Source organism: Mugil cephalus, chromosome 8 (genome assembly GCF_022458985.1).
Source record: "Mugil cephalus isolate CIBA_MC_2020 chromosome 8, CIBA_Mcephalus_1.1, whole genome shotgun sequence".
Lineage (NCBI taxonomy): Eukaryota > Metazoa > Chordata > Actinopteri > Mugiliformes > Mugilidae > Mugil > Mugil cephalus.
Window position 1 is genome coordinate 5990380 of NC_061777.1, and position 26468 is coordinate 6016847.

Genomic DNA, 26468 nt, shown 5'->3' on the forward strand with positions numbered 1-26468 from the left:
AGTAAAGTATTTTACCTTTCTATTGTGAATTGAATTTATGGAAAAACAAACGTTACTTCAGCTTAGTCACTGACTAGCAATGGGGCCTGAACGCGCATGACTTATGTAGATTAACCAATAGGAACACCCAACACAGCGACACTGTGGCTGGTGGAACACCACCGTGACAGTCTGTAATTTAACAAAGCCTTTAAATAAAGCCAGGAGGAGGCACAGAGGTCTAGTGTTCGCACTTGAATTACAATGTGCTGTCAGGCTATTATCGAATTTGGACGATATTTTGCCAAAAAAAAAATTTAAAAAAATACATGTCCTGCTTTTAATATAATGTCGATGTATGTTAGTTTTAGTAATTTGATGCTATAAACAGGATGTGACATAATAGCGACCGCCAGTCTTGTGGGACCATTGCAAACTATTTTTAAAAAATTCAGTACAGTGTATAATCCAACATTTCTTTGTAACTGGTAGAGGTAGAGCAGAGCTTAGTATTAATTAAACGAAACGTGAGTGGGTCTAGAGGAAGAGTGGTCAGGTCATCAATATTGTGGCTACTTGTGGCTCCATTTTTGGACCGTACTGATCAGACTCTGCCCCTATCCCTGGGAAAATAGCGTCAGTTTGGCCAATGCAAGGAAGTGGGGACACACCATCCATATTTATATAGTCTATGATAAGCACAGTCAAGTGCTTGCAATGTGTTGCTGGATCTGGCTTGTATTTCAAAATATACTTTGAGCGCACCATAAATTTCTTGAAACTCATGTTGTTGTACACAAAGTGTTACGGATAGATCTTTCATTGGTTTGTGCTCGCTACAGGTCAACAGGTTTGACACTGGAGCATGGCCAAATTAAAGTCTGGGGGTGGGCGAGATTTAATTCCACAAATGAGGCTCTCAGACAGGTCAACTCTGTGTTCTTCACAACCGAACCACGTCCTCTTCCCCTGAGACGTCCCTAAGTTCCTGCGAGGCTCCCTCCACGGCTGTTGGCCATCCGATACACCTTCGGCTCCAACGCTCCCCAAAACAAGCACTGCTCTTCCCGGGCATCTTTATCCCTGCGGTGGCGGCGGTGTGTGTGTGTGCTCCTCCTGGGCGGAATGCCGTGAGGTCGTGACTCTGGATTTTTTCGGAGGGGGCGGGGGACAGCCGGTCGCTAAAATGATAGTTTTGATGGACAGTTTTCTCCTTGATCCCTCACAGCTGTCAAGGAGGAGGAGGGAGACTCTGGAGAACAGGCCGACGTTTTCTTGTTGATTATCACAAATCCAGCGTTAGGAGAGGGGGACAGTTGGTCGGGGTGTATGTTTAGGCAGGAGACCTTCCGTGAGGGAGAGAGTTTTTCTCAAAAAAATCATGCTTTACACTCTAATTTATCATAGCATTTAGATTTAACCAACAGGGAGACCAAGCGTATTTGTGTATATGCGTATTTTTTTTTCCATGTTTAAAGCTGAAATCCATAACGTGTGTTTGTCATCTGCATGGAAGAGCGTCATGAGATGTTTAATGAATGCACTTAGTCTATTAAATGGCAATAAAATAAAGGAATATGGGTTTTAAATTTAAAACTAAAATGACCCTGTAACTTGACTCAGGTTGCATGTTCAGCTGCCTTTCTTGCACAATCTACATAAAAAAAAGAACCATTAACAAGAGGTATGTTATTCTGAGTGAAGGAAAGCTCTAGTTCCTTGTCCACTCTTATCCCATAATTATTTTCGTTCAGTCTCTTCGTCAGCATCACCAGATAGAGAGCATCTTTCATTCAAGTAGCAAAACAGCAGAAAAGCGTGAATACTTTTAATGCTGACTTACTCCCCATCAAGAACATTATAGATTTCAGCTTTTACAGCATCACCTACACAAATGATTGCGTAAAAGAGAACACACTCTCAACACAAGTGGAAAGACGACTCCCAGCCATGAAAAGCTCAATTGTTGTACCTGGCAGCCCTTTGAGTTTTTTCTTTTTACACACATTTCATAAATACCCGGAATGCTTTGAATGCGGTAAATGACCATGATCTATAGGTCCGACATCCATAAACCTATCCAAACCTGTACTTGGGCCAGTACTTGACCTGTGTACGTCTAGGTGCCGCTCCCGCCTGGACATTAGCAGTCACCAGGGGAGATTTGTTCGCCGACGGGGGCAGCGGGCTTTTCCTCCGCTCTTTGCTCCTGTCTGTGATGGTGAAACCTCGCTCGCCGTTGTCGTGCAGGCTGACCCTGGGCAAAAAGTGGGTGGAGACATGCTGGGATTTGACCCGCGGGCTGGAACCCATTTTGGCTTTCCCCCTCTTGTTGAGGGCCACGAACCACTCGCGACCAGTCCTGTGGTTCCTGTGGATTACTGAGGCGTAAGTGTTGTAGCTGTTCTCCTGGAAGCGTTCCCTGAACTTACAGTCGTCTGAGAACCATTCCTGCAAAAGAAAAGATGGGTGAGGGCGTTAACAAGGCTAAAGTCAGTTGGGGATGTGAAGTTTGATTAACGAACCTTTAATCCGCTAGATTTGTAAGCAGTTCTGTATTTCATTTGAGAATGCATGATACCTGCACAAGTGCAAACAAGACTCATCTGAGGAACCTGACACTTTCTTATACATGGATCCAAATGATGTGAAAACTCTTTGTGATGGCACTGAGATGTGGAGCATTTGCAGAGAGGACCCCTTAGCTCCATTACATATTTTCAGTAGGAAAACGTGCTCATCTGTGACTTTTCTTATCACAGAGATGCCTTGACTGAGAACAGGGGAGCCTCCTTTGTACTGGCCACTGCTTGTGGATTAAACTCATCTGAGAAAAACTTGAAATGAAACCAGCTGACAGACTTCGGATCGTCTTCATTGTCTTGATCTTAACAGCAGTAAACTGATCCGTAGGGTTACTGCATTTCACAGAGGCACCCTCAAAGTGGAATTATTTCAGAAAAGTTTATTTAATGTACGAGACGTGTACCGATCAGCCACAACATTAAAACCACTGTCAGGAGAAGTAAATAATACTGACTTGTCTTGTGACAATACAATGTTTGGCTTTTTTTACCTGGCATTCCTTCATGTGGACTTTACTCAGACATGTAGCACCCACCTAGACCAGACCACTGACTGTATATACTATGGACAAACCCATCGTGACGTCACCCATTGGATTCTGAACCTCGAAAATGAGGCCCGGAGTGGATGGGGCCCACGGTCACCATGTTGGATGAGCTTTACCCCACCCACACACAGACACTCCAAATATGGACATGGGGAGTCGTGTCAGACGTTGAGACCCGCCCACTCAACTCTCCGCTACTGGTTGGCTCAGGCTACCACCGGTCACTCACAGTGGGAATGTCCTTGATTAATGACATCCCCGGCCCTAGTCAGGATAGTATGAGATGAGATGAGTCTCATTGGATTATCTCCAGTAGCAGAATGCAGCCTACAGGTATGTATTTTTGCACCAATGACCAGTAGTTTGTCTATCAGACATTAACCAAAATACTACTTTTCCCAGTAAAGCGTCCCAGACATAAACAACTCTACTACACTGAAATGATCTGGTCAAACCAAACCTACCAAACTGTCCTTAAAATCCAAATTCCTTGAACAAATTGTACGGGATAGACACTGGCACCATGCATTACATTTCAGAAACAGAGATGCAGAAATTCCCTGCAATGTTTCTGTTTAGTGACTAAAAATATCTTGGGTGGGAAACTTTGACATGTACCCAGGGATGCCTGCTTTTATTCTGCATGATGACTTTCTTGTATAACCTCCTGCCATTCTGAAATAAAACAAACTGTTCTGCTTTGCTGAAGAGTGCAGCATAGCAGAAAATGATGCCATTACAGCGTTTGGTAAACATGCCAGTCACAGGAGAGCGCACTGTGGCCGAAACCGGGGTAGTACGGACCTTTAAGTTATTCAAAGTGACTGTTCCCCTTTGGCTGTTGTTCTTTTTAATTGATGATTAGAAAATTGTACAGAACTCCAGAGCCACTGCTATGGGTGGATTGAAATGATTTAACGGAATGCTACATTTGAGGAACATACCGGCTCTGATACCAGTCAGGGAATTAGGAGTTTGGAAACAAATCCAGTGGAGCATGTATGAATGTACACACACGTACATACAAGCAGACATACCAGGAAGAAGCTTTGGCCCCTGCTGTGCTTCATAGGATTTAATAGCTGCAACCAGATTCCACAGAACTTATTGTCAAAATCATGATGCTTGTACAGCTGTTTAACCCGACTGGATTGGTCACACTTTTTTAAAGGGACCTTTCCCATGATCCTCAAGCTCAAAATGTTTCTTCACAACTCTGCTTATTTGTAAATGTATCACCTAATTCTGTGTTGCACATTTTTAGTCAACTTCTTCTCAACTAATCACTATATACTGTACTCATCTATTTGAAATACACGGGCTGTAGAGGATGCATAACATTATGACTATCCCCTAATATTATGCAGGTCTCCCTTATGTCTCCAGAACAGTTGTGACTCATCAGAGAATGGACATGGGCCTTCTTTTGGGCCTGTGTCAGGCTGCCTCCTGCTGTGTGATTGCTATGGGGTTAGGGGTGCCAGATCTGGATGGGTGGTACATCTACATGAATGAATGCCAGGTGCAGAGCTATGTCCGTCTGTCTCCTCTGGCCATTATTTACCAAAAGAAACTAACACAGTGGAAACACAGTAGATATGATATATGATGTACGCTGGAACAAGACAAGGTCCAGGATGTCATCTGACACCCTCACCGTGAGGCCTATGCCCGTCTGACCCCAAACTATCAAGGCGGTCACATAGCACAGCGCAGTTGTAACTATAGATTGGAGTTTTGCCTCTGTGGCAGAAAGTAAGTTCCAATTGCAAGAGGGTACAAGTCTGTCAGAGAGTGACGGAGGGAGGTCTAATATATATTCAAACTGAACCATACATAAGAAAAATACAAATGTGTTGAAACATTGCCACATCTTTTTCACAACAGTGCTGCATGAACTTGAGTCTGTGAACAGCTTTGCATCTAAAGAGCATCTGCCACAACCCAACCGGAGACAAAAAAACGACGGTCGACCTTTGAGTTGGCAGGGAAAGTTTGAATGTGGAAAGCCGGACGTTGGGTTTTGACATTTCGACAGTGAGGAAAGACCCAACGGCAAACATGTTGGACCACAAGAACACAACTTCAAAGCATGATGAACTTTCAGCAAAACCAAAAAGAAATGACCCGGCCTTTTGTCAGAGCAGCGTGTGGTTCCTTTAACTCCTCTGCAGCTTGGTTCACTTTGACCTCAAGCATGTTTGCACTTTTCCCTCTGTGCTTTCTTAAGGTGGAATGGGTAGTGACTACATATCTGCTGGTGGACAGCCTGTCACATCAAAACATTTCTCACAAGCTGCGACGAATGCCTCTTCACTCCCTGCTGGCATAGCTTCATGAAACAATAACGGAATTGGGGGGGTGGGGGGAGGGGGGGCATAAATCGCCAGCGCACAGCATGACTCGCCGAGATTCTCCAGTCGTTTGATCGTGGCTTGTACAGCCGATTGTTTCCTCGACATATTGATTTTCTCTTTGTGGCTTACTCCTCTGTATATTATCAGACGTCCCAGACAGGACTTAATCTGCTCTTCCCATTAGCACATGCTAATAGGGAGCCGCTTCTATCTATTCGGCTGCCAAGGCTCCCACAGATGACTCGCCTGTGCGGCTGACTGCCGGCTGGCCGACTGGCCGGTTTGTCTGCTTAAGGCAGCGAGGCCAAGCTGCTGTGGGCAGATTTGGGCTTACTGTATGTTTGTGGGAGGATTTGAAAGTCTTCGAAACTGTCGCTAAAGCTTGCAGCAGTGTGCCATGACACGCCGATGGAAGATTTGAGGAGTTTATTGCATGCGGCACAGATGCAAAACTGTGCAAACCATTAAAAAACACAAATATAGCTGCACTAGGCGAGGTGTGTATGGAGAGTACCACCCATTTCCTGATGGTAAAAAATGCAGATTGAGCAAACAATGTTTTTCAGACCAAGGAGCCTCAAACTGATGGAGAGATTAAGTAGGGACCCCCCACCTACTATATGTGTTCTATATTAAACTAGGCCTAGAGTTATTTATAAATATACATTATTATTGTCATTTTGCATTCAATTTTAAGCAAGTACTGTGCATGTGGATTTCGCCTGGGGACTGAATAGGCTTTCGCCCAATTGAGGAGAACCTGACAGAGTCAGCATGTAATATGCGGCCTTGTGATTGGCTCAACAGCGATAGGGGCGGGGCCTACTGTGTACAGGAGGCTTAGATTGACAGGTCTAGTGTGGCATATGATAAATTTGTTGATTTCGTTCAGTCTTATAGGTGGTGTAGCAGCGCCGACAGTGCAGAAATGTAACTATGCGGCGTCGCAGAGCGCAAGAGCTACGATTGGCCCGCTTGGTTGTTGCGTGTTGCCACTTCAGTGTTTCTGGCTGCTTCTCCATTGCTGCATTTTTTGAGTTGATTGTTTTGGATCAGTGAAGATGGAACACATTGAGGAAAGCTGAACTGACTCGTCTTCGGGGGACAGTTCGGTGGAACTGAAGCAGGAAGTAGAAACAAAAATGAACCCAGCTGTCAAAAAAGACACAGTGATGACTAGCACTGTCCCAGAGTGAGCTAGACTGACGAGCGCACAGGTATAAATGGTTGAACCCTCTCATTGACCTATGTCCAGCAGTTACAGCAGAGTTCTTGTCTCTGATAAACCCACAGCACGCTAACCCGTCCGGTACCAAAAGACAGACAAAGTTAGCAACTAATATGAACATGATGTAGCGGCTAAAGAGTCAGATATGTCTTAGGAGTGCATGGAGACTGAAATGTAGAGCAATACAGTTTGCAATGGTAAACGTTTAGATGAATTGACAACAACTGTAGATAATAAAACATATAAGGACTAACGTGCAGTTAAAGTGCAAAGATGATGTTGTTAACTCTTTAGGATACTTACGGTGGCGTGGAGTCGTCCTCTTTTATTCATGGCCAGGAATCTGTTACTGTAGACCCCTTTGATACCAATGACCCCCTGAGAAACCGCAAAAAGCTCCAGGACACCTAGGAGGACAAACGACATTTTCTGATGATTGATGGCTGACAGGGTGCATTTTTAACTCTCTGGATAACAGGCTTGACATTAGATACACAGTTACAGTTTGACAGTTATCTCATCTTTGGTCCAGTACAAAGTAAGTGGACAACAGCCCGTTTACAACAACCAGCCATAACATTAAAACCACCAACAGGAGAAGTTAATAACACTGACCATCTTGTGACAATTCAGTCACTTTTGGACCTGGAATCCATTCATGTGGATGTTACTTAGACATGTAGCACCCACCTAGACCAGACCAGGCAGCCCCACCCCATAGCAATGACACGCCTTGATGGCAGCAGCCACTGCAGGAGGCAATCTCAACTCAAAAAATGTGGAAAAACAGCACAAGGTATTGACCTGGCCTCCAAATTCACTCGATCCCAAACGGATCAAGTATCAGTGGGATGCACTAGAACAATCCTGATCCACTGAGGACCCTCCCGTCAACCCACAGGATCCAAAGGCCCCCCACTAACAACATTATGTTGCCAAGACACCACAGGACACCTTCATGTCCATTCTCTGATGAGTCACAACTGTTTTGGAGGCACAAGGAAGACCTACACAATATTAGGATGATCACTGTATATCTTTATTGTCCATGTCTGCATTCTGCATCTCCAAAATTAATGTTTTTTTTTTTTTGTAGGCTTTTCAGGAAGAAATTCCATTGTTTAAATTGAACATGGCAGTTCATTTTTTAACAAAAGCACATGCAGCAGCATTAATGAGAGGTGTGGGGGCAGATGAGGGAGGACAAAGGAGCTCACAGAGAAACACCTCCAGGTTGAACTGCAGACCGGCTGGTTCAAATGAAAAACAATAAGTCAATGACCTCACTCAGGAACCACTGCCAGCGTTCCTGGCCTGTTTAGCAGCCAAAGCGTAATTGCACTGGACAGAATTTTACAAATCCTTCAACAAATTAGTTTCATAATTAGCAATGTTAAGTGTTAGTTTAATAGCTAACATCGTTAAAAGCTTTAAAAGCTGCAAAAGCAAAGGCCCGCTTAAAGAGATGTGACATTTACATCAGATACATGTGTCTGCATCCTGTGAATATGACGCAGTCAGTGAAACTATTTTGTAGAATAACTTTGTCCAGAAATATGCAGTATATTACGAAGATGTATAAGAATGAAGCACGTTCTGGTTGGAGCATATGCAAACCCTAACCCATTAATGCAGAACAGCACATTCTGGGTTCACGGGACCCAAAAACTGTTCAATGAAATCCAGGTTGATGGTCCTAATAACCAGGCATAAATTTGTTTTACCTGAAGGATGACAAGACAATGACCTAAGGAAGATGTTCTGGAAAATGTGTAGTATTTAATGAAGAATTAAATCTACTAAAAAAGACAACAGACATAAGAAAAAAAGAAAGAAAATGAAAAAAAAATAAAAGAAAAAAAAAACTAAAAATATACATAGAAAGTAAAATTACATTCTACCAAATGAAACAAAAGGATGCCATATGATGTGCTGTATCCACACTTTGGAACTTTATATGTAAAATAAGGTATCACAAGTCAAATACGAATGTTTTCCATCTCGGTTGTGGCTTTCGTTACGGTAAATTGTTTTTTTTATGTATGGAGACGGTAGAGGAATCTTCATATTACAAATCTTAAGACATCCAGTCTGCTGCCCTGTCATGCCGGATTCAAAAGCACATGGCTTTCGCGCTGAATCCCCATGTAACCCGACAACTCTTCTGAAGGGAAGCCTTAAATGGAGGCACAAGTGCACTTTCACGGTGAGCTTTGGCTGTTTAGTCAGTGGATGAGCAATGAGAGATCTTACGCTGCAGTAAAAAAAAAAAAAAAAAATGTCTGACTGATGGCTTTAGCATTCTGACCTGAATGTGTACATTTAATGTTTCCATGAAGGCATGCGCTGACACTTTCAGAGGGCTAGATATAAATTTCGATTGGAATATCAGGAACTGGAAACGTGCACTATAATTTTCTTTTTCACATATTTGAGAAAGAAGATTTATTTTGACAGCCTGTACACATTCCACACAGACACACGAACAGGACTTAATAAACACCAAACATTTGTGTCCCTGCCTGTATCGCACTCTATTCCTATTTAAACATTTTTTATTATTATTATTTTCAAGAACTAAAATAAATTATATATAACCTTCGGATCGTGATAATATTTCATATCCACCTTAAAATCCCAGTATCCCATGTAATCTCTCTTAAATCAAGCACAAATTGAATACCAACTTACTACTGCTCTTTATTTTCTGCTCTATTTGAAGTCAAATCACTGAATTCGCAAGTTATTTTAAGACAAACATTTACAAGGTTCCGTAACTAAACAGCGGGGTATTTCTTGCTGTGTATTGAATCGCATTGTTGTGATTTCAGTCATGCCGATTCTCAATCCAACACATCCTGTTGTCTCACTGCTGCACCTGTTACTTCCACAAATAGTGTACCTGCCAACAAGAGACACAAACAAGGCTCGCGAAGCAGATGCCTGCTCACATATTTCACAGGGCCAGGCAGCCTAAGTTTAGGAACGCGGTCCTTACTCTCTTCCTGTGAAAATCATTATTGCCAAAACCTGCAGGGATGCAGATCAAAAACGGATGCTGCACGGAGAATAAGGATCAATTAGATCGAATGCAGGGGTCTAAATCCAAGTGCGTATTGAAGCGGAGCGCCCTGAATTCATCTGCGCATCAGGCGTTTATAATTTAGCAGCCGGGCTGCTCCGCGCACAGTGACACTGTAGTGAATTACTTACTCAACTGGTTGGGCTCATGGCTGCCGTTGACTCTGCCGTCGGGATGAATCTGGAGATGGAAGCCGATGCCAACCCTACAGTAGAGTCTGCAAGTCCTGCGTCCCGAACTGATTCCCTTCTCCAGGAGTTGGCTCTCCACAGAGACGTGCCCTGTCCCGGCGGCGGCGCAAATCAAGTAAGCGAAGGTCAGAAGGTAAAGAGGGACATTCATTCTTCCAGAAAGGAAACACTTGCTAGACCACTTCTAGCATTTTTGTGTCGCTCCTGAGGTCTGGGCTCCAGAAAACCCTGCGCACACACGCGTGCAGCGCTCCTGGGCATTACCCCGGCTGCAGTAGCTGGAGTAGTTCTGCTGGCACGGGGATATTTATAACGCCAATGATCTCACTACTCGATGCATGCCTGAGCTCTAAAGGACGCTCTTTCATCCAGATTTTGCATTCCTGCACAGTACCGACCCACAGCAGTAAGGCGTGAAGGGAACGCGACGGACTCCGCACCTTTTCCACGGAATCGTCCGCGCCAGGACGCACTGAGCGCGGCATTTTACGCACAGGGAAAAAACATTTTAGTAGATCGTGGGTGCGATTGATTCGGGCTCGAAAAGGAAAATAAAAATGTGTGACGGCTCTTCTTTCCACATCCTGTAAGAAGCCGGGCAAATGTCCTCAGGTGGTGCAGCAGAGTTTGAACACTATGGCTCAGACAGCCGTATTTATAGGCTTTAGCCACCTTATCATCTGATACGTCCACACGCTTGCAGGACACGCGTCTGTCAAGCTGACTGTATCACACTGTAAATACTGAGCAGTGTGCAGTGGCATAGGAGATACTGCGGGTTAATTACATGTGGATTTCTGCACAAAAGGAAAGGCAGAAGCAACATATGGGGGCGAATTTAAACGCACACGTCAAACTTTATTCGGAGTCATTTTATTTGAGTTTGTTTTTATTTTTCTTCCAATAATAGGCCAAATAATAACTACATATCCTGTCAGAGCAATACCACTGTTTATCATGGCACCTTTTTGCAGTGGAGGTCTCAGCAACTGTGATCTGTGAAAATGTAAAAGCACTGAAAGCCCTAGAATTAGTAATAAAGATAAATTATATCAGAACTGTTGCACATTTATTGCAAGCAGTACATATGCAATGCCACTGAAAGCCAATGTCACACATCTAAATTAACCTAACTGCCTCAGTGTGCACAAATTTTTGTTATTGGGTATGTGGTTGTGTCCAGAATCAAATTCTCATAAAGCTCATGTGAAATATCGCACACCAATGTTCATCTGAAGTGACTCTGATTAACTGTTTTCATCCAGTGGATTTTCATATCCACTCTACACAATTTGAAGATGCAGTGGTCACATCGGTCCAGTCAACTGACTTAATGTCATTCAACTATTCAGCATTACATTGCTATACATTGCTGAAATGTGAATTTGTGTATACACACATATATATTACTTTAGAAGATTTTCTTATTTAAAGTGAAGAATGCACAATTGCAGGACTTACCCAAAATGCAATTAGCTGTAACAAAAAAGCTCTGCAGTGCATGCTCAGTTAGCGTCACACAGCTTTTATCTGCGTTATTGACAACAGATTTACTTTTCCTATACTATGCAGGCCAGAATATTGAAAACTGAATCAAAGGAATCATGGGTGACTTGAATAATGCCAAAGTCGGCCATATAGTGATCACTCTAAATTTAGAAGTTTATACTGGAACAGACGGGGAGGCATGCAATCCTTCAGTTCTCTCTGCTTTCCATTGGATGCCTTTGTGTGGTCTGAATATGTGTATGGCCATCATTCCTCATGTTGTAATGCAACGGTGTGACGGATGAGGAACCAAATCTATAGGTCACAGAGACCTAAGCAGTCAAAGTTAAGACGAAAGTAGTTTTATTGCGGACTTTAAGATTCCCCTTACAGGTTTCTTTCTAAGGTTAAAAAATAACAAAATACTAAGAGCAGTTAAAACCAGTGCTGGTTGGACGGTCTGTTGTCCTCACAAGTCAGAAATGAGAATTTTAACTTCTCTCCGTCAGATTTTCAGTTCCACGTTAACCTTCTTGGTCAACCAACAACAAAAACACCCAACTGAAGCTGTGTAGTTTGACTCTTGGTCGTCGCTGCACGTGTTCGGCGTTAAGCTTATTAATTTTCTATCTTCACACGCATTCATTGTAATCCCATCCCTCATTGTTTTCAGGGGCCCCGCTATGTCTGAATTTGATTACCTCGAGCCCGGCTGTGGATTACAGCCTGTATTGGGCTCTAATTGTCTCTGGCACACAGAGCCGAGGCCGGGCCCACATTACCTTCTATGTAAACAGCAGGGCCTTGTTTAGTCCCACTGTTCTAATGGCCAGCCATTCCTGTGAGGCCATTCCAGTAACAGTGAGGTAATCCTCCTGAGTCGTATAAACACGGATGATCCTGATTGATTCTCCCGCCCGATTGATCCCAGCTTTTAACAGCTTTTTAGTCTAAGCAAACAGCAGACAGCAGGTTCTGCCGTGGCCCTGGAGCGTCTGAGCCCACAGACAGTGATCAATCTAAGCGTGGTTGAGGGGAGCATGTGACCGGCCAAGGTCCCAGTTATCAACATGAAAATACTCCTCTGAAGTCCGGTGGTGCTTTTACAATGTAGCCACTTATCTTAAACAACACTGGTGAAATTATTTTCAAGTGCAGGCCTAAATTTCAACACTGCAGAACATGGTCTGCATCAAGGAGAAGTTTCAGTCACCTCTCAGTGTATTAATGATGGCTGCATTCCACTGAGAAGATGTTCTGCTTTTCTGTAGCTGGTTGACTGTCACGGCTTACTGGGAGATGGGATGGAATGGGGCCATCATTAATTCCACCTCTCACCTACTGTGACAAATAAAATGTCTGCTGAGTGAGTGTGTAAAGCTCAAAGTCGCCGTCTTCTTTCTTCAGTGTTTACGGCTTGGATTGAAAGTCTTTTTGGCTTTTTATGGTGTTAACGTGTGCGAGCGTGTCTCTTTTATTTTTACTAATTAATGTTTTCCTCTCTTGTGCGTGTACCTGCTAATACCTGCAATAAACCAACGTGATAATGAAGTCAATAAAAGAGGTCGAGGGACTCTGCTGGAAAGGGGAATTTTCCGAGCTATCCAGTGCGAATGTAACCACTGAGACCATTACTTAGTGCAGCCATCCCATGTATGTCTTCAAAACCTGCACAAGAGTCTTGCAGGGCTTGTCTTTGACAGTGCGCTGGTTTCCCAGTTTCGTGCTGATGTGGAAAAATTAATTGGTTTCAGCATTTGCTTGTCCTGCATGTGTGGGTCAGAATTAATGAGCTGTGCCTCGGATTGTTGTACATGCTCTCCGAGCTCTTTCATGGGAGTCCAATTACTAGAGTACACTCGGTTTGTGTGTACACATTCTGTAACCACTTAATATTTTAAGATGGTTCGCCGAGCTTTTCGGCGGAGGCTTGGCCGAAGCTTCTGATGCGGTCCAAGAGGTCAGCCAAGTTCCTCTCATATTCATCGGGCGTGCTCATATATGATTTACAGTGTTTATACTAATGCTTTGTACGAGGCTGCCCCACAGTGTGAAGAGGCCACACACAAATAAATTACTGCCAGCTGATTGTGTTGACTTTTGAGAGTGTCATGTCAAAGAGTCCAAATACGCGCTGTAGTTTGGCCCCCGTTAGCGCTTCCCACCGTCAGCATCAGCCCGTCTGGAGCCTCGCCGGCATGTTTTGCCACTGGCCACGTTCTTCACCCGTGTGAGTAACCAAAGATCCACATTTTTCCCTGAACCTTTTCCCTCTTTCAAAGTTCAAAGGCATTTTCTGAAATGAGAAGGCAAAGTCTGGAAGGAAGAAAGTCACAGGGGCGCACGAAAGAAGCATAAACCCAGCGACCAGGAGGCAGGGTTTTCAACTGAACTTCTGACTCAGGTGATCGACAAAGAGCTTTTGCCGTAATTAGCAGGACAGGAGCGCCGCTGCTTGTTTGTTGTCGGCCCTTTCGGCTTGATGTCTCTTGGCGGGGCCACAAAGCAGCACCTGTTCGCCTGTTACAGACGCACCACCTGTCAGCGCGGAGCGGCACAGAGGGCGTGTGTTCAGAGGTCTGAACCGCATTCATCTGTCCGTACGGAGGGCCCAGAAAGAAAGAAAACACGCACCTTTGCGGCTTTTGTTTGGCGGGAATGCAAGCCTCTGCTGAGACCACATGAGGAGTGAAAATGAAAAAGAAAATCCCAAAGAATGTCCCGGTGACATTGCAACAAGAACTTCTTCAGTCAAGAGAAAGCCCAGTTTCTTAAACTCTTCAAGAATGATGATAAACAGATTAAGTTTGAGCCGAGATAACCTTGCGTGCTTTGAGAATACTCGAAAGAGCTCTGGTCTTAAGAGCTATTTTTGCCTCTTAAGTGTTATTTAATCCTCGATCCTTAGGCTCAAGTGTTTTTACAGTTAAAGGGCTGGGATCCTATGAATTGTAGACGACGGATATAAAACGACCCACATCTGGTCAAAACAGCAGTTACAATTAATATGCACAAGTGAACACACCAACAGTATCCGTCCTGGACCCGGGTGGGATTCCTGCAGCACTCAGGTCCAGTTCCTGGGGCCCAGGTGGAGAAGTGTGCTGGTGGGACTTCAGGTGACGAAATGTTCCCTGTAGAGACTGTACTGGATGTCTTCAGCTCCAGGGCAACAGCTGAAAGCAGATGATTGAAATCCTATAGTTGGAGCTCATCCAGAGTAAAGGAATGGAGCTGAAGCTGTAGCTGTTGTATGTTTGTGAAGTTCGACTGGGAGTTGACTTTGTGAGTGCATTAAGTTACAGTTACATGTTGACTTATTGTACAACAGGAGGCAAACATTGTAAAAAAAAAAAAAAAAAAAAAAAAAAAACAACTCTTGAGTTACGTTTTGCAATATCATATCTGTTTTGCAGCTTCACAGTTTTAAGACAGTGGAGAGTGAAGATTAAGTTGCTTTTACTTTCAATTCCCTTTATATTTAATGATTTTTCTTATTTAAGCCACGGGGAAAAAATTAAAAATTAAAATCAAATAAATTGAGAAGTGCTGACAAATTAAATTCACGTTGCTTCGGGGCATCTGATTATACACTTATAAAAGAATTAGGTTTTTATTTTCCAATACTGGATGACCTTTCACAACACAAGGGAGCAGGAACCAACTAATTTACCCACGGGTATTCAGGCGAGAGTCTCTGCAACAATTATGACCTACAAGACCTGGGTTAATTAGCTGGTAACAGAAGCAGCAGCAGGGACGACATGAACACATGTTCTTCTTAATGTTTTGTCATGGCAGTCCTGTTGAATAGGCTGTAGTCTACAGAGTAGACGTTCTACTAGTACTAGTGGCTGGGCAGACTAGCTGACTAGTCAGTTTGTCGACCTGAGCACATGATCTGTCTGTTCTCAGCATGTATTCAGGTCAAGAATATACATTTAATTGGTGCAAAGCATTACTTTCTACTGGGCTTTTATTACGTGTGTGCACATTGTCCAGTGTTTGTATTCAAATAAAATTCAAAATAGGTGTAAAAAATCCATTTTTTGAGTTACACTTCTAATTTAGGACATGCATGTGTAAAAATAAATATTCTTTAATTAGACATTATAATAACTTTGGATGTATATGCAGTATTAGTTGATGTTTTGCATTAAATGCAGCTCATAGAAATGATTTAGGCTGACTGACTTGACTTGGTGTGTGAATGTGTGTGTGTGTGTGTGTGTGTGTGTGTGTGTGTGTGTGTGTGTGTGTGTGTGTGTGTGTGAGAATGGTAGATGATGTGCCTGTGACTGTAAAGCTCTTTGAGTATCAACAGGTAGAAAAGCGTGATATAAAAACAAGCCCATTTACCAGTAGACAACAGTCTGAATTACCGAGCTAACAGACGAATGCTAACATGAGAGAACCTGACGGCAGACGTCTCAGTATGAATGTAACGGAATAGAATAATCTCCCAGTTAAATGCGGTTAAATCGTGTTTCGTCCAGTCGGAGCCTTCTCTGTTACAGAGTCGAAACTTTTCACCCTGACTCCTGAACATAACTCAATCCAGACGCCCAAATATTCACTGCAGTCAGATGAGGAAAGGCAGCTTTTTCATAGGATATTTTTCTTGTTCTCGAATACAAATAACTTTAAATCAATTTGTTTTAAAATAAGTATTTGTAAAAACACGTTATTTGTGCCTTTCCAAACACCATACTTGAGTTTGGCTCCACCCCTAGTTTTTATTAGTCGCATCTTCAACAAGTCGGTGTCAACGTGGCTTTCATCACACCACTTTTTCTACATACCTACAACAACACACACAGTAATTTAACATTGTTGGATTTTCAGTTAACCTTGCAAACAGGTTTCTAGAGTCGAGGACCTGGAGAAAACCCAACGCACCAAGAGAACGCACAGACAGGCCCCCTGAGAGTCCTCCAGTTAAAAAGCAAGTATACAACACCTAACTAGCATCACATTTACACATTGATTGATAAGCAGCACACCACTTCAGGCATGAGTAAGGATATTTGTCTAAAAGTCTAAAAGTTTTTTTCTCAGGCTGATTTTTACTTGACAAACTTAGTTAAGATTAAAAACGATTTAATGTTTTTTTTTAAATGTACTTAATTGAATTATCTTCTTGGAGCATGTAACGTAAAGACAGATTATCTGCCAAGCACCTTCACCCTTGTCCATCCCCACATCCAAGCCATCCTCGGGGACACACCCATCCTTTCGAATGGAAGTGAAACAGCTTCATTATCCTCCCAAAGCTACGAAATAACAAAACTCTGTAAGACTGTTTAAGTTTCTATACAACTACAGTATAAGGTGGCACTCATTTTAACTAAACAACTAGTATATCAAGAAAATAAGTCACAGTGCAAGCGAATGGCTATTTCCTGGAGTCAGAACATTTCAGAGTGGACCCGCGTCGTATCAGATTTTACCGTTTTATTCATTCAGCGCTACCTTTCAGTTTGAAGCGAAAGTCACATTCTACATGGAGAGACTCACAACGCGTCAGCTTAGATTCGCTGCCCTGTTGGTTTCCTTTCAAGCTGGACAAAAGTTTCCAGACAATACCCAAAGATTTATTTTGAGAGGAATCACTTTTCCAAACTGGAGCCAAATACAGCAGAAGTTCTACATGGACCGGAGGGGGAAAAAAAGGGACGTCTGCACTTTATCTGGATTTCTGTGTGAGCTTGATTCCTTTTCACCGCTGCCGACACAACTCTCCCTGCGTCGCAGAACAAAGAGAACGCTCTTTTTCTCTTTGTTGAGGTCCACTCGTGACGGTACGTCCATTTTCTTCACGGAGAAAATCCCTTCTGAAGATATTTACACACCGGACATAGATCTTTTTCCTCTAAGCGGTCCCTGGGTGGCCGTGGAGGACAGAAGGACACAAGATAAATCTGGTCTGTTTTTCCTCACAGGAAACAGACGCACTGAGAAACACAGGTCTTCGCTAATCCATTATCCACCTATGCATCTGGCCCACCCCTGGACCACCATACATCTTCATTTGGACCTTTCACTAGGTCTGATCACACACTTGAACTCCCAGCATGTTGCAATACACACGCACACACACACACGCACACACAATAAACAAAGACTTGACAGTCCAAGGTTAACATATGTCCTTACGCAGCCTTTTAGTTATTTCACTGTTTTTACTGCCTCTTTGATCCAGCGTACAAATACACTTCTGCATGCAAAACCTTTTGAATTTTGAATTTCAACAGATTTTTGTGATTCAGTGTGTTTTATTTAGTCCATGTGTCCTGTCAGTTTGGTTTTCGTCTCGTCTCCAGCCTCACCCCGTGTCTGTTTTTTCTTTGTTGTTTTTTTTTTAAGTTCCACTTCCTGTCTTTATGCCTCCATAATTACTGCATTCACCTGTCTTACTCTGTCTTTTGCCTGCATGCTCCTCCTCTCACGGTCCGCCTGTTTCCTCCATTCCCATCAGCCCCGAGTGTATCTATGGTCTTCACCCTTGTCATCTGTTGTGTTACCTGCATGTTGTCTGCTTGTTCCCGCCTGAATTCCCAGACCGAAGACGAGTCACACACGTTTGTATCTCTGAGCCTCCTCAGTTCACCGTTCCTTGATGTGTTCCACCATTACTGATCCACACTAGGGCTGTCGAGGTATGACGGTAATCAGGGTATTAAAAAATTTTATTTGAATATTGTGTTAAAAATGTGCATATTACGGAAGCCCTAAACGGTCATGCAGTCATACACTCACTTTAACACGTTTTCTCAACATCTCCAGTTATTTATCTCGTTACATACATTTATCTCTAGTAGACCTATGACATAAGGCTATTATTTTGCTACATTTTTATAGTGTTAAGCGCATCCATCAGTCGGCATGAAGGAACTCTCAAATTAAATATATCGAGGTCTTGAGAGATAATAACTCATTATCTCTGCTCAGGGCTTATGATATATATATATATATATATATGATATATATGATAACGTAAAAGATCCAGCGTCACGTGAACACAGCGTGTGTTTTACATCTTCTCCTGTTTTGTTCCGTTCTGCTATTATTTTGAGTTCAGTTCATCTCCAAAAGACAGAAAATTACATAAAGTTAAAGATGCATTTCCTGGATTTTGCCGTTGTTATTTGCATTTTTATTGTTATCGTGACATTTTCTGTCCACGGTCAGTGTGATATCGTGACAGCCATAATTCAACACAATCAGTTCAAAAATTAGTTACATTTCCGCGGAGGTCCCCATCAGGCTCCAGCGTGAGGGTCTGGACTGTGTCAAACTGATGCAGAAGTATAAACCGCATACTACATTGTGGTTGAAATTGTAATGTGTTGTCCATCTGATTTTTTGCAATCGAGTAACAGTTTAAGGTTTGACAAATAGAAAATATCCAGAGATTAATAATTAATAATGAAGTAAAACTGGTATCAACAGTTTTATCGCCTTAGTATATATGTACATAGTCTCTTTTATATTTATGGTCTAAATGAGGATGAGCATTTAGATGTAATACCTCAAATGATTACCGATACCCTCAGCAGCCAGGCTGAATGACAGCACCACATCCAACTATCTTAATACATCCATTTCTGGGCAGTGATATCATGGTGACAAGTTTCACCAGGGCAGATGTCAACATTAATCAATACGGATGACATGTGGACGAGACTCGTCCTGATACACGCCTCACACCACACACACAAATAAAACACGAAATCTGACGACGCCTCAGTGGACCAGCGGAGCATAAGGACGTAAAGGTTTGGTGTGTGGAGACCAGACCTTAGCCAGTACAAAGCTGAGACATCACCACAAAATATTATGGCTGATTTTTGGAAAATGTCAACCGCAAAGTGGCGCTACACTGATAGCGATTGTGATTTTGATCATGATTTGCGTTTGCATGATTATACAGGTCACGGCCACTTAGACGCGAGCCTTCCTTCCTGCACAGTAAATAATGTGCTGGAGCTCCTCGTAAAACTTGTAAAATCCTGTTCCTCACTCATTTAGTCAATTTAAAATGTGTCTTCAAGTTGTTGAAATAGTAGTTTTTGTTTTGAGCTCCTAACTTCTGCTTCTACACTTTGACTCCACTATATTTGACATTTACAAAGTTATTCCATTTAAATACAGAACAACAGCAAAAAAAAAAGAAAAAGAAAAGAATTTTAATCCGAATTGAGGAGAGAGGATTTGCTTTGTCTTCAGTAAATGATCTGAATTCTGCCTTCGTACGCCCTTGTAAATACAATTGTAACTAATTTAGATTTTAAATGATGTGTGCTCTTAATAGTCAGTTCCTTCCTGAGTTTCACCATCTACTGATCGTCCCCTGTGTTTGTGTGCGTAAGTGAGATGTCCCGAGCAGTTTCATCTGTCAGTCCAGGGAGACGGGCACACGACAGATCAACTCTCAATCCGAGACATGCGGCAAAGAGTCATCCGGCACTCCGGTCGTAACTGGGACTGATAAAGTTGGATAGGCTTTCATGACATGGGGGGAGGCGGGGGAGGTGGTGGTGGAGGAGGAGATGTTAGGGGGCGGAAGGGGGCAACATGCCTACGCTGGCTCCAAGAAAACTCCACGCCGTGGCCTGTGGCTGTCATGGAGATGTACTTCAAAAGAAGAGAAGAGGAGGGAGGGAGGGGGCGCTCAGCAGCAGAATGTGAAACAAAGTAATACGACCACATTCAGAGTTACGCTGCTGCAGGAAGCTCAGTCACTATGTCATAGATGTCAAAGAGCCACCAGCTTGGAGAAGAGGAGCTGTTGATTTTAGTAGGCTATGTCAATAAATTAAATGAACTCTGTATAATGTTTAGTGCTTGTTTTACAGATTTATTTATGTATTTATTTATTACTGATTATCTCATCTATCTTTCCTCCAACTATATATTTTATGCACAATATGAGTTTTTACAAAAATGCATTAAAATCCTGTTTTTCATCTTTGTGTGGTATGTGAAGTTATAAAATTATTTTTGAGGGTAAATAAAAAAAGTGAAAAATAGAAAGGTTGTCATAAACCTCAATAATCTGTAATACAATGCAATCTCTAAATGATATGTAATATAACGTGCTTTACTTATATATTACAGCTACCGACAGGTGAACCAAAGTTCTTTACAACAGATCAAATAAAAGCAATAAATAAGGTGATAAAAAACCATTTTAAAACTGAGATGCGTTCCTTATATTTAGTCTACCTTTGTTGATGTATATATAAAAATTGTGCACGCCGTTTATAGCAGGGAAGACTTTGAGTTTGGGAAACAGGTGTGTCCCAAATTAAAAACCACATCCGGGACTCGTACATGCCCTGAAGACAGGTAGAGTCCCCGAGCGAATGGGAGACGCCGTCAGAGGCCTCGGAGCAGAGTGGACATGATGTGTAAATTTGTCCCTGTCAGCAGACTTGTAGATTGAGTACATTGTGGGTCGGATATAGCGCAAGAGCACAGGAGCCGGTGCTCTTCGTACATATATTTAGAGCTTCAAAAAAATAATGACGCAACGACCGCGGTATCCTAATCAGACATCAGCAGGAGGAGCTGACTCCGTGTAAACCCTGGAGCGATGTGTGTGTGTGTGTGTGTGTGTGTTAGCGGGGCTGCAGGCCAGGACGCTCGCTGCGTGAAATCGATACTTTTAATCCGAGCTTTTCTATCGCGGCCTTGTTAGCTCCGCGTCTGAACTCTCAGTTTAGGGCACCTCTGTTTTTCCTCTGGAGATTGCTGCGCTAAGCAAATATTCAGGGATTAACAACTTTCAACAGCATGTTCGCTGACAGTGAGACTAAAATAGTATGAGCGAAGCATTACTGGCAGGGCTACGGCAGACGCGTACACAGGGAGAGTTTTGATTTATATTCCGGTATTGGATTTGACCCATGACAACACATCTGTTTACTGCAGCTTTTAAATGGGTCCAATCCAACGCCGGGCCATGAATCAAAGCTCTATGTGTATGTACGTGCAGTGACAGTCTTCAGTTCACTAGTGTGATGGCCGACTATGCACCACCTGTAAAACATTTGTACAGGAGACACGGTGCACGCCCATCAACGCAGATGACAACTAATTTCAAGCACTGAAAATGATTTGAAGGAAATATTATGCGGGCTGAACTGCTCTCTGTCCGTCACTTTCTACACCTGACACCAACCCCTAAAGGTGAGTGTTTCCCTTGCTAACCTCATTTTAGAGCTTGCACTGGAGCTTTCAGGCTCTTGTGGAGGTTTTACGAAAGACCCTGAGACAATTTGCATTTTGTTATTGATGCTATGTAAATGAAATAAAAAAATTTAACAGTAGTCAGCCGATTAGAGAAGCAGGGCACACGCCTTCACCTCAAGTGAGTGTTTTATTATTTTTCGGCCTTCAGCTTTTTTGGGGAGTGAGATATGTGTCAGATGATTGGGTTACTTTGCTCCTAGAATCAGGCTACTACTTCTGCAGTCCTTATAGTGACCCCCTCACACCTTCACCATGGACCATGGACTGTCCTCCTGCTCCCTGCTGAACTCTGGAAAGAGGTTCTGCTGCATTTGGTGCAGGATCACCAGGTTCTTTAACAACTTTGTGCTTTTCCCCAGATCATCAGACTACCGAACTCTTAATGGACGTTATACTCAACTCTTTATCCCTCCGAATTCACCATACTCTTCTATGCACTAGGTCTCGTTGCACTGCTAATGTATTTTTACCTGACACACGTGAACATCCTGATCTCTATAGTCTGTAAATATGCTGCTCTTTAGTTGAGACTTCTTCAATTACACGAACCCTTTTTCCACCAGTATCAACTCCACAGGTTCTTTTTACTATTGCACTCTATAGGCCCCTTCACCGTCTACGCCACTGTGATGTCACAACGTTAGCTGGAGGCAAAACAGAGGGAAGCTTGAGGCGCACACCGTCACTTTCAACCATGAAAATAACGCTTTGTTGTATTTTTGGGTCCAAAACCATAAAATCGAAAACACTAACTTGAAGTTTTATCACATACCAGCCACAGCCACTCATAAACAACTTTGTTTTGGATTTGGCGATTAAAAGAAAGGACTGGAGTGAGACAATCAAAAACGCGCACACTTCATATCAGATAAGATAAATATGTAATAAATCATCAGTTTCAGCCTGGATAACGTTATGGATTAGAATACATTGTGACTGAAATTATGTTAATCATTATTTGGGGGGCTCTTGTTACATGTTAATGCTAATGCTAACCACTAGCTAACGTAACGTTAGCTGTGTGTTTCAGAGGTGCCCATGCAGACGTCGCATTTGCTACATTACCCTCCACTTACTTCTTGTAATATCTTTGTTGGAGAGGCTTCACTTGATAAAGACAGACCTGACTTTGTCCTCCTTTGGTCAAATTGTCTATCCAGCGAGTGAGACTGTAGAGGCTGGTGAATGTCGTCCCATCAGTCAACTTTTTACAATAACACTCACAGTCTCGGGGAGTGAGTGTATTTATGTATTCTATGAAATATGCATTTTCCTTGTCCATTCTTGCCAAAACAGTCCATTGAAATATGCTAAATATGCTTTGCGATCTTTTGCCTCCAGCTGAGCCCTGCCCCTTAAAAATCTGCAGTTCTGCAACTTCACTTTTGCACTACAACTAAAAACTTATTTGCGCTGTTAACAATACTACATATCAGTCATGCACTGCTGAATTTGTTCATTTGGTTCATTGCAACACTCATACTGTACATTACACACTGCTAAAAAAACAAAAAAATAAATAACTGAACGAGTATTTGTAATCACCATACCCACTTTTATACATATCTAGTCTACTGCTGTATATTTTAATACTGTGCTCAGCCATTGCAACTACATTTTGTTCTGTGCACACTTGTTGTGCCTGAATGGAAATCTGTCCAGGTCTCTTATCGTGTGGTCAGTGTGCGCAATGGATGGCAGTTGACAGGTGTCAAAAATAGATTCACATACGAATAAAATGTCCCTTTTTTTGATGCTGAAATCAGTGGGGCAGAGTTTAAACTTGTCTTTTTGGCCTTCTTGAACCTGCAGTGAAACCAAAAATCTTCGATGGTTTGGTCCGAGACCTCTCTACCTGTTGCTCATTTGCCCGCTCGCTCTGTATGCCGACGACACTGTCAGCGAAATGCCAGAAATGTAAAAATGTAGTGTGACCGAGGCAGAGGGCCAAATGGAAGTGCCAGCTTAGCAGAGATATAAACTGTCCCACGCTGCTCAGCGCTGAGTGATGCGGTGACAAATGTGTAGAGGGGGTGGGGTGGGAGGGGAAGTTGGGGCACAAAAGGGACGATGACACAAGCAGCAAAGCATGAGGGCACAAAATATCACAGGACAGTTTGTGTGCACGGAGAGAGCGCGTGGAATGGCGGTTAGCGATGCCTCTCCTTCTCATCGATCACATGCCTTCGTGGTGAGATCGACCTGCGTGGACTGCTGACATGGGAGGTGTGTGTGTTGATGTGGACGAGATGCAATGTGCAGACATGTGCACCAATGCTGGAATCTTCAAGCGTGGTGCACTCAACCCGTTTGTGGTTTTTATCTCCTGCTAGCTGGTCTCGCCACATGCTCAATGCTGCTCATTGCATTCTGTCCTCTTCAAAATATGCATTAGGTTAAAGAGATAAGTTCACCCAGGTCCTAGAAGGGCACAGGTTGACCCCTTTTCCTTTCAAGGTGAACAGATGCATTTGGTTGTAGGTCCTGGGTTGTTGTTGTAGCTCTATGGGTCATGCTAAATTTACACTCATCACATCGGTTGCAGGTTTTTGGGGGAAAAGGCAAACAGCCTCCTGCAACTTTTTTTTCATAAATAAATTTAAACATTATTTGAGGGAGCATTAGTCATCTGGAAGAGCCATTTCATTTACTGAAGTCTCCAACTGCAATAGGCTACTTCCTGGTTCAGTTAATCATCTGTGCATGCTGGTTGGTTTCACTCTGTGACATCTGGGACTGGAAATACTTTAGAATCCCTCTCATTAGTAGCTGCATAGCAAAACAGTGTGATCCCAGCAAAGTCACAGCAGAGGATATTGAGCAATTCTTCTGCCTTTGTTTCTATACGTCAAACTTTGGACATCTGAATGCAGTGGGCCTAGCAATCTATACCTATCATAAGACAAGATCCTGTTGGAGCTGTGCAAGGTGCATCCAGTGCCTACACCCCTCATGGAGTAGTTCGAAGCAATCTGAATGGATGTCAGTCTTTGTCTAGGGACAAACACACTGTCCCATTAGAGGGGAAAAAGCAAAAGGAAACTGTAGAAACCAGGGAAGCCAAAATACTGGGGATACAAAAATTGTCCTTGCATATAGCGGTGGCATTCTGTAGTACTTTGAGGTGCAAACTGGGTGTAATTCTGGCTGCAATGGCTTACCTGACATGGGAAGAACAGTTGAGTTATAGTGCTAATCCTATAGTCCTAATCATGTGGCTGGATGCAATCTCTCCACTGAAGAAAATAAGGAAAGGAAAGGAAAGGAAAGGAAAGGAAAGGAAAGGAAAGGAAAGGAAAGGAAAGGAAAGGAGTTTTTTTTGTTTTGTTTTTTGCATTAAGAGGCATGAGAAGAAAGAACTCCATTAAGAGCTTGGGCATTTATCAACTCCAAACTTTAAACTAGCTACACAGGCTACTAGCTGCCTTTTATATCCTGCAGCTCCAGGTGACTAACAGGAAGGGTCTATCTACAGGGGGACACGTCCAATAAAACACTACTATTTACATCAAACGAACACCACACAAATCAAACCACAATCAATGAGTATTTACATGACCAGATACACCCATCAGTATATCTGTACTGTGAACACTCAAATCAAATACACAAATCAACACTAGTTCTGATTCTACTGCCCCCTCCCTTGAGATAATGGTTTAACCCATGAGTTTGAAATCAGGTGATAAGCTAGGCCGAAAAGCCTAAAAGCTTTTGCACCTGGAAGCAACCAGAAAGAGGCAAGTACTGACAATAAATTATGATTTAACTCAAAAAAGAAATATCAAACCGAGCTGACTAAGGTTTATTTTGCAAACTAGCAGGACAGACACTGCTTCCTTAATCACTGTCATACTTTTACAGGAGCAAAAATGAAACATAAATCAGTACGTGTGTAAATATTCATTTCATTTTGTCACCATACTGTGTACATATTGTACATGTGAAGGAATGGTCTCAGTTACAAGGCTTTTAGGGTAAACAGTCTCTACCCGTCTACAAGTGCTATCTAACTGGCGTTCCACATGTACGATCTGGTCATTGTTCAGGACTCAAGAAAGTGACATCCTCCCAGAGGAGAAGGGGAGACTAGTACAGCACCAAAAACCCCAGAGGAACCGGTCTGTTGGGGAGAAAAATAAAAAAAGGGGTTCGGTGTTGCAATAGCTGGATTTTCTAAAATATTAAATGTATAATACATAAAACAATAACTAGACAAATCAGTTTGGTTAAAGAAATCCATGTTATTTTTTAAATAAATATATTTTCTTCTGCGTGAAAAGATGATAAAATGTGCTAATTATTACATTATGGTACAGTGTTGCCTTAACACAAGTTATAGTTTTAGAGCTATATACCATATCTCCTAATTGCCTTTCTCAGTTGCGCTGACTTAATCAGAAGAATTTAATATCTAATTCTTGTAATTCAAGTGTTTTGTCTCCTCCCAAATTAACGTTTGGCTGCTCTATCCAATGACACCATCTTAACTATGTGCTGAGGATTATACTGGGCCTATTGTTGGAGGTGAAGAACGATGCTGCTATGTGGCATCATATGACTTAAATCCCATTTACAGCTTTCATTATAACGCGTCTTGCATTCAGATCGAATCCAGGTATGATTTTAATTGGATATATTTACACCTCGTCTTAATATGCTTTTCCAGTTGCCGTGTCCAGCTCAGATCATGTCATCTTGGTATCATCTTTCCATCCATGTAGTTGACTTTTATATACAGGCGTAAATGGGG

General features: G+C 42.6%; 1 protein-coding gene across 2 annotated transcripts; it reads right to left on the bottom strand.

The window, feature by feature from the left end:
• Window positions 1–875: 875 nt before the first annotated feature.
• On the bottom strand, window positions 876–25150 carry fgf5 (fibroblast growth factor 5). 2 transcript variants are annotated; one of them, XM_047592371.1, is made up of 3 exons: window positions 24877–25150; window positions 7001–7104; window positions 876–2430 (listed from the first exon to the last, which is right to left on the bottom strand). In XM_047592371.1, the coding sequence occupies exons 1-3, from the start codon at window positions 24881–24883 to the stop codon at window positions 2056–2058; spliced, it is 486 nt and encodes a 161-aa protein (XP_047448327.1). In that variant the 5' UTR covers window positions 24884–25150; the 3' UTR covers window positions 876–2055. The 2 variants fall into 2 exon arrangements, with proteins under 2 accessions (XP_047448327.1, XP_047448328.1); XM_047592372.1 differs by lacking the exon at window positions 24877–25150 and adding an exon at window positions 9911–10813.
• Between the last annotated feature and the right edge of the window lie 1318 nt (window positions 25151–26468).